This window comes from Leptosomus discolor, chromosome 13 (assembly GCF_034619465.1).
Source record: "Leptosomus discolor isolate bLepDis1 chromosome 13, bLepDis1.hap2, whole genome shotgun sequence".
NCBI lineage: Eukaryota > Metazoa > Chordata > Aves > Leptosomiformes > Leptosomidae > Leptosomus > Leptosomus discolor.
In genome coordinates, this window is record NC_141403.1 from 4,739,508 (window position 1) to 4,752,487 (window position 12,980).

Here is a 12,980-nt window from a genome sequence, read left to right on the forward strand (position 1 = left end):
GGCGCAGAGCCCTCAGCCCGCGTTCCTCTCTCGTTCCCCCTCCCCCGCAGGTAGGACCGCCGCGGGAGCCGGAGCAGCGCCATGTCGTCGCCCGCCTCCACCCCCAGCCACCGCCGCGGCGGCAAGCGCGGCCGAGGCAGCAACCCCCCGACCCGTGAGTGCTTTGGTGGGAAAGGGGCTCGGCGGCGGGGTGGGGGCCGCGGGGAGAGGGCGGGTGGGGGGGCTTGCCCGGTGGGTTCCGGTGTCCGCTGCCCCGGGCGTCTCCTCCCGGCCGCCGTGCCCGTCCCTCGGGCCGCTTCCTGCGGGGGCGCGACGGTTTCCACGCCGGGTCTGCTTGTGTCTTGCAGCGCAAGATGCTCGGTCTCCTCCGTCGCAGAAGCGCCGGACAGACGACCCCACCTCCACCGGAGACCTGCAGCCCCTGCCCACCTCCCCGCCCACCGACGCGCAGAGCCCCGGCGCCCCCGATGCTCTCTTCTCCAGCCCCCCGCAGTTCCGCCACTCCGGTACGTGGGGGGGTGTCGGGCAGCCGCTCCACTCCTACCGGTGCTGATGCACCCCAGGGGCTGCCTGTGCTGGTGTGGAGCAGGGATCCGGCTGGAAAACAGGGAAAAAGGCGTTTTGTCTCCGGTTTCTCCTTCGAGTTTTGCACCGTGCGCAGTGCAGGGGGGTAGTCGGCGTCCGGTGCAGATCCGCTGTGGTGGCTTCAGGTTATGGGGGGAGCGCGTATCGGGGATTAAACCTTCATCTGTAGCGTATTTGTAGAAGGAAAAAAATCAACAAAAGCACTGATGCAGAAGGAGTTAGTTTGATTGCCTTAAATGCCACATTTTAACTTTTTTATGCTGGAACACCGATGTAGTTTTAAAATGCAGCACTGCTTTGAAGTTTTCCAGTGAAGCTCAAGTAGAACTTGGGATCTTTAAGAAGGGATGTTAACGCAAATAAAAATGCTGGGTAGCCTGGCAACACCGTTATTGTCTCCCTGTTAACAAAGCACTGGAGCCGATCGATGCTACTCGTTTTATGACAATTAAAAGGATGACGAGACAAGTGCAAGGGCTGAATTTCAGTCTGCTCTAAACATAAAATGTCTTGATAATAATAAAACCCTTTTTTTTTATAGCTATTCCTCTTGACTTCGATATCAGCTCACCCCTGACTTACGGCACGCCCAGCTCCCGGGTAGAGGGCACTCCCCGCAGCGGTGTGCGAGGAACCCCCGTTAGGCAGCGGCCGGATCTCGGGTCCGCCCGTAAAGCCAGACAAGTGGATTTACACTCGGACGGGGTAGGTGGATGCCTTGGATCTTGGATCTGACAACTTCTTTTTAAACAGCTTGTGTATTTGCATGTGCTTAATTTGTTTCCACGTAGCTGGCTGAGGATGTAGTAGCGACCGAGCAATCTCTTGGACAAAAGCTTGTCATTTGGGGAACAGATGTTAACGTAGCCTCGTGCAAAGAAAAATTCCAGGTGGGTTAACAGCTTGTTTTTTCCCTGTTCCTAGTTTGATTTAAACAAGTGTTAGTTGAATCTGGCACAAAGTAGGTGCTTGTACTACGAAATCGTGCTCATCTTTCCCTTCTGTGTCCCTGTTACCTCTGACGTTCAGAGATTTCTTCAGCGCTTCGTCGATCCGCTGGCTAAGGAGGATGAAGACGTTGGCCTGGATCTTAACGAGCCACGCTACATGCAACGACTCGAAGAGGTACTTGGAACGCAGCAAAATCGAGCTTTGCTGCTTCAGTCTTGCCCGCTGCTGAGCTACGGATTTCTTTTCCGATATCTTGCAGATTAATATGGTTGGGGAACCATTCCTGAATGTAAATTGTGACCATCTACGGTCATTTGATGAGAACCTTTACAGGCAACTGATCTGCTATCCTCAGGTGAAGTAGCGCGCTTTTACCGTGTTGGTTTAAATGCAACGTGTACTTCGTGCGCTCGGTGTCGTCTCTGTGGCTGCTTTGTTCTAAGTGATCTAAAACGTCTTGTTTCGTAGTAGTTGATCATAGATACGACAGCAGTTACCTCACACGTCCAGCAGTGGCTGGGAAACTGCCGTGTCCGGAGTCTTGTACTTTTTTCCTTTTCCCTTTGCAATACTCAAATGAATAAATCTGATCTAAACAGCAAGTTTTCTGTTACGTAGGAAAATGTTCAGCCAGCAAAACTTTTATTCACTCCTGGCTGATCAGCAGCACTTAAAATGCCTTTATGCAAAAATATTTCAATCTATGGCGTTTGTTTTTTTTTTTTTAAGCTTAACTGTTTCTAACAATTTTATACAGGAAGTTATCCCAACTTTCGACATGGCTGCCAATGAGATCTTTTTTGATCGTTACCCTGATTCAATATTAGAACATCAGATTCAAGTAAGGCCATATAATGCACTGAAGACTAGGAATATGAGAAGTCTAAACCCTGAAGGTAAACTTTGGATCACTGTGTTGGAAAAGAATATTATGGATTTATCTAACTTTATTGAAAGTTCACGTATAATTACATGAAGACTGTATAAAACTGTACCTGTGGTCCATCCAGACCAGTGTCTTCTGTTTGTGTAAGTCTGTTTCAGAAGCAAATGCTTTAGAGCCCGAACGCAGAATAATCTGTCCGTAAAGGAAATCTTTTCCTGGCATCAGCTACTCACGATCTTAGTTCTGCAAGCGCAAAGGAGTCTTTCTTTGTATAAATACTGCTGTAAACTAGAACATTTGTACTGCACATTTATGATCCTTCTTGCTTCGTCTTAGAAAAAGTACTAGTACCTAACCAAATGTACCTCCCACCCAAAAACTAATGTAAGGTGAAATCTTGAAGTTTTTCTTAAATTTTAAGAGTATGAAGTCATGACGCAAGTCTCTTTATTTTGTAGATATTGATCAACTGATCACCATCAGCGGTATGGTCATCAGAAGCTCCCAGTTAATTCCCGAGATGCAAGAAGCATTCTTTAAATGCCAGGTTTGCGCTTTCACCACCAGAGTGGAAATCGATCGAGGCAGGATTGCCGAGCCGGCCGTGTGCAAGAACTGTAACACGACGCACAGCATGGCGCTGATTCACAACCGCTCCATGTTCTCCGACAAGCAGATGGTACGTTGCACAGAACCAAACAGCTGCTGGATTTTGGCCCCCTAATATCATCAGTAGCGTTAATGCGTGGTTTGGAAAGGGAAGAGTGTTTTGGAACATGAAAATGGGTTAAACAGCTTAGTGAAAGGGCAAGGCTACTTTGGAGAAGAAACGCATTAAAAGGATGAAATGAGGCATGTAGACATCTCAGTGTTTCCATAGGGAAGCCCCTTTATATCTAGGGTGCCCATTGCTATCTGGACTAGATTAGCTTTGCCCATAAGAGCATTTTAGCCAGTAGCAACCAGCAGAATTCTCACTTTCATCATGTCTTTTTATTAGTAATCAGTTTTGCCATTCGGTTGGGGGAGTATTTTGTTCTTGAGCAATGTTCCTGATTCAAAATGATCCTGAAGACTATGCTAATACAAGATTCTGTTGTATGCTCTGTGGAAAAACTCTGCTTTTTTGCAACTAAAACTTAAGTGATGTTTGTTAGATCAAGCTGCAGGAGTCTCCCGAGGACATGCCAGCTGGACAGACCCCGCATACGGTTGTGCTGTTTGCTCACAATGACCTCGTTGATAAAGTTCAGCCCGGTGATAGAGTAAATGTCACAGGTAAAATTTGGTTGGAGTGATTTTTTTCCACTGATCTTAACTGTCGATAAGGGGACCTGATGGGATGCACCTGCACGTGCTGAGGGAGCTGGCCACTGTCTTTGCCAGGCCACTCAGTTGTCTTTGAAAAGTCGTGGTGACTGGCTAAGATAATGGAAGAAAGCCAACATCCCTTCTAGGGTGAAGGAGGGGACCTGGGGAACTACAGTCAGCCTCATCTTGACCCCTGGGAAGGTGCTAGAGCCAATAATCCTGGAAACTATTTCTAACCAGATGGAGGACAAGAAGGTTGGGAGTAGTCAGCACGGCTTTCATCACTGACTCCCATAACATCCTCATAGCCAAACTGACGGTGTGTGGGTTAGACATGTGGACGCTGAGATGGATCTAAAACTGGCAGAACTGCTGGGCTCAAAGATGTGATATGGGGCACAAAGGCCAGCGGGAGGTTGGTCACCACGGGTGTACTCCAGGCATTGATACTGGGCCAGACACTGTTTGGTATCGGCACTGATGACCTAGTGCACCCTCAGCAAGCTTGCAGGCAAAAGCCAGACTTGATAGACCACGTGACCGTGGTGCCAACAGCTTCCTTAGGAGGGCTGTTGCCAGCAGGTCAAGGGAGGTGATCCTCACCCTCTCTTCAGCTCTGGTGAGACCATATCTGGAGTACTGGGTCCAGTTCTGGGCTCTCCCAGTACAAGGGAGATGTGAACATAGGGGAGCGAATTCAGCAAAGGGACATGATCCTAACTGGAGCTTCTGTCACATACAGAAAGGCTGAGAGAGCTGGTACTGCTCAACCTGGAGAAGGCTCGGGGGGATCTTACCAGTGTGTTTATAAATACCTGATTGGGGCAGGGGTTTGTGGTGTCAAGAGCCGGACTGTTCTCGGTGGTGCCCGGTGGCAGGCAGTGGGTACAAGATGAAATACAGGAAATTCCAGACAAACATAGGAAAAACTTTTATTGTTTGGGTGGTCAAGCCCAGCCACAGGTTGCCTAGAGAGGTTGTGTGGAGATACTGAAAACCTGACTGGACACAGCCTTTAGCAACCTGTTCCAGCTGACTCTGGTTTGAGGCCATGGTTGGACTAGACAATCTGCGGATCAGCTGACCTTGCCGATTCAGTCATTCTGAGAGTGTAGGTGAGGAAGAGGTGATACATATCTGAAATAGTGTCTGCTGGCAGAAGAGTGGTAACATAGAGTAAGCCCTGTGATACTGGAACCACATTTTATAAACCACTTTGCTTTGAAACTTAGCTGTACTGCTAGGTCTAAGAATCACAGAACGTCAGGGGTTGGAAGGGACCTCGAAAGACCATCTAGTCCAACCCCCCTGCCAGAGCAGGACCACCCAGAGCAGGTCACACAGGAATGCGTCCAGGCAGGTTTTGAATGACTCCAGAGAAGGAGACTCCACCACCTCTCTGAGCAGCCTGTTCCAGGGCTCTGTCACCCTCACAGTGAAAAAGTTTTTCTTCATGTTCATGTGGAACCTCCTAAGCTCCAGCTTGTACCCATTGCCCCTTGTCCTGTCACTGGACATCACTGAGAAGAGCCCAGCTCCATCCTCCTGACACCTGCCCTTTACGAGATGCATTAGAAATCTGTTCTTAAACTTGGCACTTATAAAACGGGGAAATGCTGACATCAGAGCAGGACTTTCAGAAGCATCAAGCCTTAATTTTTTTTCAAAAATGCAGAAGCATTTTCTTTGTTAAAAACACTTGTGATAGGAATGCTGAACATGTGTACTTGCAAAATTAGGGTCTAGGTGACTTAACTGTATTCCACTGACTTCTACATGACTTGGTTGTACTGGGAAATACACTGACTAAAGTATTTAGGCTGTTTTGAAAAGCTTTACTTTTCAGGGGAACCTGTAAAATTTTCAGGTTTTGGAATTTCTGTGTTTCTTCCTATCTAACGCTGTGATTAAAAATTGTATTTAGGCATCTACAGGGCAGTCCCAATTCGAGTTAATCCAAGGGTCAGCAACGTAAAATCCGTCTATAAGACCCACATTGATGTCATACACTATCGCAAGACAGATGCGAAACGCCTGCATGGTGTTGATGAGGAAACGGAGCAAAAAATGTTTACAGAGGAACGTGTGGAAATCCTAAAAGAGCTTTCTAAAAAAGCAGACATATATGAGAGACTTTCTTCAGCATTGGCCCCAAGTATCTATGAGCACGAAGATATCAAAAAGGTGAGAAATTCTGTATTTCTCTTGTAAGACATGTATTTATGTGCAAGTACATTTGTAATTATTGTTTGTTATAAAAATGACTTTTAAGGCTTCAAAATGCAAAAATTCAAAAAAATGTATCTTGAGCAGTCTTAAAATGCCATGGTCTTGTCAGGATGGAGTTGGTTATAAGTCTATTATAATTCTTTTCATGGTATTAAGGAGTGTTAATTAGCGAAGATACTGAAGAGGTAGGAAATTAGCAGAACTGGGAAAACTTAATTGCAGGATGCATCTTGGACAGTTCTTGAATGCTCAGATTACTGGTGATAAAAGATCTGTAGCTAAAACATAGTAAATGATTGCTGAAAAGAGGCATCCACAAGAGAACTGCAGCTTTAAAATGACGTTTGGTTGACACTGACTTAAGGGCTGTTAAAACAATTACTTAGATGTATCCCAGAAGGGACTGTCCTGATGAAATGCTCAACTGAGGCACCGCAACCGCTGTACCAGCATACTAGTTGCAAAAACTGCCGTCAGCAGTGGGTCTCGAGGTAGTGTCAGACACCAAACAGTCCTCTTCAAGTATATTCCTTTGTATAGATTTATACATTATCATAGTTCTGAGGTTTCTGAAATGGCTAGAGGTTGAATTCAAAACCATACAGCGACTTCCCCCTGAAATGGAAATGCAGTAATGACTGTTCCATTTGGGGTTACCTCCTCACCACACCAGTAAGGCACATCAGGTGTAGCGGGTGGAGCTGAGGAAAGCTGGGGACCCTTCATCAAGGGAGATTCTTCAGGTTCTCACCAAAATCTGTTCGCAACAACATAAAAAAATTCCATCTTAAATACTCGAAAGCGTTTGAAACCCACATGTATTGGAGCATCAATCCTCTATATTGGGGATCTCGAGGAAGAGAACACGGGGCAGGTCATACTCCTTGTAGCTACTGAACAGGTCGTCCTGACCTCTGCGAGTTGTTCTAAGCGAACAAGACCAGAACTAGCACAACTAGCTCACTCCGTGCCTCTGCGGGGTTTCTGTGCTGCAAGAAATTGTGCCCAGGCTTTATGTGAAGTAGTGGATTTTCCTTGCTGTTTCCAGCTGTCATTGTCACTGGCTATCGCTGCTTTTCACTGACTTTCTAGCACATATATGCTGCTAGAGGAAAAAAAAAAATAGAAAGAGAATACTGGGAAATGGTGCATTGTTCATCTAGTAAATTTGAAAAGTGAAAAAATCCTCCCTGATAATTCCAGCTAACTGATAAAATTACAAGCCTATGTTTATACTAACAGTTCTAGTACTTCCAAAATACTGGAAGTTAGTTAGTTTTATTTCTTTATTGACGCTGCAAGCACATGCTTCCTTTAGGAAATAAAAAGGAGAGCGTTTATGGGCAAGTAAAGAACTTTTATTTAAGTAATGTTGTGAATGCAATAAAGCAGTTTTCCTAAAAAGAAAATGGTATTTGATTCATCTTGACTAAAGCGCTGGTAAGAATGGCACTTTCCTAATGATGCAAAAGAGTTGATAGTGCTGTGGTCCTAGGTTAAACACAGCCTTAGGGAAGATGATAGTCTATTCTGTCTTTTCTATTGTCAGCGGAATTTGTTACCAAAATTTTGATTACCTAAGTTTTGGAATAGATTTGGAACAAATCTAATTTCAAACTTTAATTAGAAGCCGAGTTTATAGGACCCAGCAGTTTAACTATATGTTTGTAATTAACTGGGATTGAGGATATCTATAAAGAATGAACCCTTTTAAAGACTTCTAAAACCACTTTCAAGTGTTTTCTTTCATGTCTGGGTTGTGTTAATTTTAGCAGCATTTCAGTTTATTAAATGTTTCGGTTCAACAGTTGGATTTGCTCTGTTACCTGTACAAGAGGTGATGTTTTGATACTTAAAGAGAATATTTTTATAGGGTATTCTGCTTCAGCTTTTTGGGGGATCAAGAAAGGATTTTACTCACACAGGAAGAGGCAATTTTCGTGCCGAGATCAACATTCTCCTCTGTGGTGATCCTGGTACTAGCAAGTCTCAGCTGCTGCAGTATGTGTATAACCTGGTTCCTCGAGGCCAGTACACGTCTGGGAAGGGCTCGAGTGCGGTTGGTCTGACTGCGTATGTGATGAAGGACCCAGAAACACGGCAGCTGGTTCTTCAGACGGGCGCCCTGGTACTTAGTGACAACGGCATTTGCTGCATCGACGAGTTTGATAAAATGAATGAAAGCACAAGGTCAGTCCTGCATGAGGTGATGGAACAACAGACTCTCTCCATCGCAAAGGTACGTCTCTGCTGAATTCCAGGTTCTTTCCATGTATGCTGGGCAGCTGAAACCCCAAAGGAACCAGAAGAACGAAGGATTAAACTTTTCTGTGGTTGTCAGAGGATCAATCCTAGATTATGTAACAACTCATTTACAAAAGAATATGGCTTTTGTGGCAAACTGTGGTGTTTCCAGATGCTTTTGTTCTTGCTTGAATCTAAAAGGCTTTTGCAGTGGGGTTTTGGTGGTTTTTTTGTTTTTTTTTTTTTTTTTTTTACTAAAACCCCCATTTGATAACGCTGATGATCTATGAAGTTGGGGGGGGTTTGGTGGCACGTAGTTGCAGCTGGTTTCAGAAATGTTTTTCATTCTGACAGGCAGGAATTATTTGCCAACTGAACGCCCGTACATCTATCCTAGCAGCAGCTAACCCGATAGAATCCCAGTGGAATCCAAAAAAGACCACTATTGAAAACATCCAGCTTCCTCACACGCTGTTGTCAAGGTAGAGAACTCCTGCTTGCGTGTCTCGTTTTTATGAGATGCTTATACTTGTGCTAGTGATTAAATACAGTAGAACAGAACAATTGTGTTCTTTCTAGCATAGTGGAAAACTTTTATAGCGCTTATTTTAAATGCTGTTCTTACAGCTTCAGTGTGAGCAGAGAACTGCCTTTTAGTGTTCACACATTGACCTTGAAGAGAAAATGTGATGAGAGCTGTAGGATCTCTTTATTTACTCCTATATTGTTGTTTTGCTGTTGTTTCATAATCATCTCCTAGAAGAGAGTTGTTCTGAAACTTACGGTATTGATCACTTCGACAAAAACTCAGGATGTGTTTCTTAGCTCCATAAAAGTTTTAAAGTGAAACACTGATGATCAGGGAACGTGCAGTGGAGGTGGTGGAATCTGCAGGTCCGTGCCCGCTTCATGTTCTGTAAAATTCAGTCGGGGAGGTGGCAGTGCTGCCCTCTGGGCTCCAGCTGAGAGCGCAACATTTAGTGTCTGCTGACAGAAAATTACACTGTGTGCTGCAGTTGCATCTTGGGAGGAATTCCCACGCTAACTGGGAATTTGAAGCGTACTGTTGATATACTGGATATTCTGAGAACATTTACAGCTTAGATTTCAATTAAGAGCTGCTTAATTTAGCCACTTAGTGACAAATGGTACTTCAGTATGGGTGCACTGAATGAACTAGGCTGGAGCAGCATCTCAGTTCAACCATTTGTTGGATTTAAGCTTATGAAAATACACAACTGGCTGGCTAAAAATATATTATTCATGTCTGCATATAGGTAAGCGTAGTTGAATATATTGTTTGTAAAATTATAAACCATTTTCTTCAGGATTAAAGTGCAACTGCTTTTTTATTTATACGTGTATCCATTTACTCATGGGTTTTATTTGCATAAATAACAATATAGGTGTGTGCCTTGTTTGCTGTTGCCTTTCAGGGCAGTTTCTTTAGCAGCAGGTTTCTTCTGTGTATTTGGTATGTGTCTGGCGGGGGGGGTGTTTGTGTGTGATTTGTTTGTTTGGATTTTCTGTTTGGTTTTTTTTTTTTTTTTTTAGAAAACAAAACCTGTCAGCCTTGAACATGGGATCTGAGTTTCACAGAATGTATCTCACTTTCAAAGTTTCAAGTCCGTAGGATGAAAGCAAATCCACTGTGCTGTTCTGTACTTTCAGCATTCTAAAAAAATCTTTTCAGTTTAATAGAGCAGCTCCTACTTAGAGTAGGAATTAATAGTCAAATGACTCCTAGTCGTACTTGTTAAGACAAGACCCCCTAAAACAAACTACTTAAAATGGCAAAAAAGTAATACTGTGTTCTTATCCTGTTCAGATTTGACTTGATCTTTTTAATGTTGGATCCACGTGATGAAGCTTATGACAGACGCCTTGCTCGCCATTTGGTTTCACTGTACTACCAAAGTGAAGAAAAGATGGAGGAGGAATACATGGATATGGCAGTACTGAGAGATTACATTGCGTATGCTCGTAGCTACATAAATCCCAGGTTAAGCGAAGAAGCAAGCCAAGCCCTTATTGAGGTAAAAGAGATGCTGTTAAGAATGTTTAGAGTCTTTCCTGACTTGTCAAAAGTGGCAAAATCCACTAGTACGTATGCTGTCTAGCTACATACAGGTTTTCTGTAAGATCCTTCAAAAAAATCTCTAAAAATCACCAGCATTTAAAACAAAAGAGGCATCAGTGTAGAAGCCGTTCTGCACTTCAGCTTTCAGACGTGCTGGTTTGGTTCCATCACATAAAAAGCATGAAATTCTACTGAAACAAAATAAACGTGTCATCACAGACACAAGTACTACCATGTAAGACTAGTCCGGTGTTTTTAAAGTGATTCAGAACTTGATTCGTTACCATGGCTTAATTGATTTATAATGGAAAGAAGTACACGTGATGTGGTTGTCCTTCACTGCAGAAGAGTTGTGAAGGTGTATGAGCAGAAGCAGCGTATTTGGAATGGCTTACCAGAATTGCTCATCTTCTGCAACAGCAGGTGGGGGATGAAGGGCACTCCAAAAATAATGAATATAACAGGATTTCCTGAAATATTTCATGACCCTCTCCTTTTCAGGCGTACGTGGACATGAGGAAGATCGGCAGTGGCAGGGGGATGGTTTCTGCATATCCTCGACAACTCGAGTCTCTGATCCGCCTGGCGGAAGCGCACGCTAAAGTACGCTTTTCTGAGAAAGTTGAAACGATTGATGTGGAAGAAGCAAAACGCCTCCATCGGGAAGCACTGAAACAGTCTGCTACTGACCCAAGGACCGGAATTGTGGACATATCCATTCTCACTACCGGTTTGTGTTTTCACAACGTTAAAACTGGGATGCTATTGGGCTTTTGTGACTTTTAAGGGTAACTGAACCTGTCCTCTGTAGTTGATTTCTAAAAGGTATTTTCTTTCCTTTTATAAGGAATGAGCGCAACAGCTCGTAAGCGGAAAGAGGAGTTGGCTCAAGCCTTAAGGAAGCTTATCCAGTCAAAGGGTAAAACACCAGCTATGAAGTACCAACAGCTTTTCGATGATCTCCGAGCACAGTCTGATACAGTAAGTTCCCGGCTTTGTTTTTACATTTTTCATTAATTTTTAAAAGCATGGTCGTTTTCTGCATCAACATTCGTGTTCTCAAATCACGCTATGGAGGGAAAGGGAGACATTGACTTTTTCTGCTGATGTGACCAGAAAGGCAGTTCTACTACAGATTTGAGTCTTTGCCGTATTGTAGTTTATTCTGGCTTCTGAAATAGCAAACTCGGCTTCAGAATTCCAGGCCAGATTTCAAATTGCAAAAAGACAAACAGAAACCTAGAAAACTTGGTAAGAAAATTGGTAGGAAGTAAGGCGTCTTTACTGCGTTTTAAGTCTTTTCCCTCCCATCTTTACTTGATTTATGTCTCTTCTTTAAGGCTGTCACGAAGGAAATGTTTGAAGAGGCGCTTCGTGCCTTGGCTGATGATGACTTCTTGACTGTGACTGGGAAGACGGTGAGGCTGCTGTAAGTCAGCCTTTCCTTGCAAGCAGGCTCTCGCAGCTTTTATTTTGCCTTACTTAAGACGGTGTCAGGCTGCAAGATCTTTGAGATGTGGGACTATCATTTGCTGTGACAAGCATAGCCTTTCCTTGCAAGCCAACTGTCATGGCTTTACTTTGCCTTACAATAGTGCCAGTCTGCAAGATTTTCAAGATTCGGGGCTATCACTTGCTATGACAAGTGTAGGGACGATTAACTGGCACTTCTGTCAGCACAAGATACCACGGAGGACCTAAACAATCCTCAGCTGAATAATGCTATTTACATTTTAGCTAAATGTAATTACAAATATGTCAAGTGCTATGTGTTTTTATGAGGTTTTGTAGAACATGCTAACAATGTTTTATGTATTTCAAATGGAATTGTAAAAATTCATCTTAAATGACTTTTTAGTAAATGCAATTTGACTATTAGTATTGCTGTAATCTGAAATAAAGTTATGGGACTTAAAAGGGCTCTTTAGCATTCATTTCAAGTGAAAATGAGCGTATCCTGGGCTGAGCACTCTTCAGTCTAGAATTCCATGATCTTTAGGAAGGTCTTTGTGAGACCATGAAAGGAGTTTTGTTGGGTTTTTTTGTTTGTCTTGAGCATCCTGTGGTAGTATCCTCAATGTAAAGAAGGCAGATAGACTCTACTTGAAACAGATTTTCTTACTGCAACTTCAAGCATGACTAGATGCACCTTCGGTCCCGAAGGAATGAGGTCCGGTAGCGTGTGACTGGGGAACCTCCCCGCACTCTAGCCGGGGTGGATGCTCAGCCGTTGCACGTCAATAGCTGCTGTTGTGGTCACAGCTGAGCTGGCAGCAGAGTTCCCTAAGTCACGTCGGTAGGGGACAGCACCAGGCTGCTCTCAAGGGCTTGCTCAGCCCTTTTAAGCTGCAGTAAGTGCTCCTCTATTCTGGGCCACTGCTTCCAACAGAAGGGAAGCAAACTTTCCTCATGTGAAAAGGGGGCACCTTAAAACCTATTTTTTCTTGCTACTGATTCATTAGACAAGCAAGACACTGTTTACCCATATTTTCAGTGATTTGGTTTTTAGTACAAGGAAGGAACTGAGTCTATCCTAGAGTTAAAAGTTCAGGGTGTATCGGAAGGATCAGGTTAAGCCACAGCCATCTCTCCCCAGTCCTGTTTATTAGTAAACAAGTCACTATCACCTCATCTTCTTGGCTTTTATGGACTGGAAGGATGTAGTTCATGTTGTGCTTTCCTGTAGAGGAAGTC

The 12,980-nt window shown here is 43.9% G+C and overlaps 1 protein-coding gene across 2 annotated transcripts; it reads left to right on the plus strand.

The window, feature by feature from the left end:
• Positions 1-81: 81 nt before the first annotated feature.
• MCM4 (minichromosome maintenance complex component 4) lies at positions 82-11,905 on the plus strand. Of its 2 annotated transcripts, none has more exons than XM_086472565.1 (16): positions 82-160; positions 348-506; positions 1,127-1,290; positions 1,377-1,475; positions 1,615-1,710; positions 1,796-1,891; positions 2,294-2,432; positions 2,881-3,101; positions 3,580-3,700; positions 5,658-5,917; positions 7,836-8,201; positions 8,561-8,688; positions 10,035-10,242; positions 10,788-11,016; positions 11,134-11,267; positions 11,627-11,905. In XM_086472565.1, exons 1-16 carry the CDS (start codon positions 82-84, stop codon positions 11,717-11,719), a joined length of 2,592 nt encoding a protein of 863 aa, XP_086328691.1. In that variant the 3' UTR covers positions 11,720-11,905. The 2 variants fall into 2 exon arrangements, with proteins under 2 accessions (XP_086328691.1, XP_086328692.1); XM_086472566.1 differs by having other exon boundaries at positions 82-154.
• Positions 11,906-12,980: the final 1,075 nt, after the last annotated feature.

Excerpts from the sequence above, each read along its gene's own strand:
- MCM4 (XM_086472565.1), top strand. The coding sequence starts at position 82 with ATGTCGTCGCCCGCCTCCACCCCCAGCCACCGCCGCGGCGGCAAGCGC. Across the intron at positions 1,476-1,614 it reads CGTGCAAAGAAAAATTCCAG|AGATTTCTTCAGCGCTTCGT; the intron begins GTGGGTTAACAG and ends TCTGACGTTCAG. Across the intron at positions 8,689-10,034 it reads CCTCACACGCTGTTGTCAAG|ATTTGACTTGATCTTTTTAA; the intron begins GTAGAGAACTCC and ends TATCCTGTTCAG.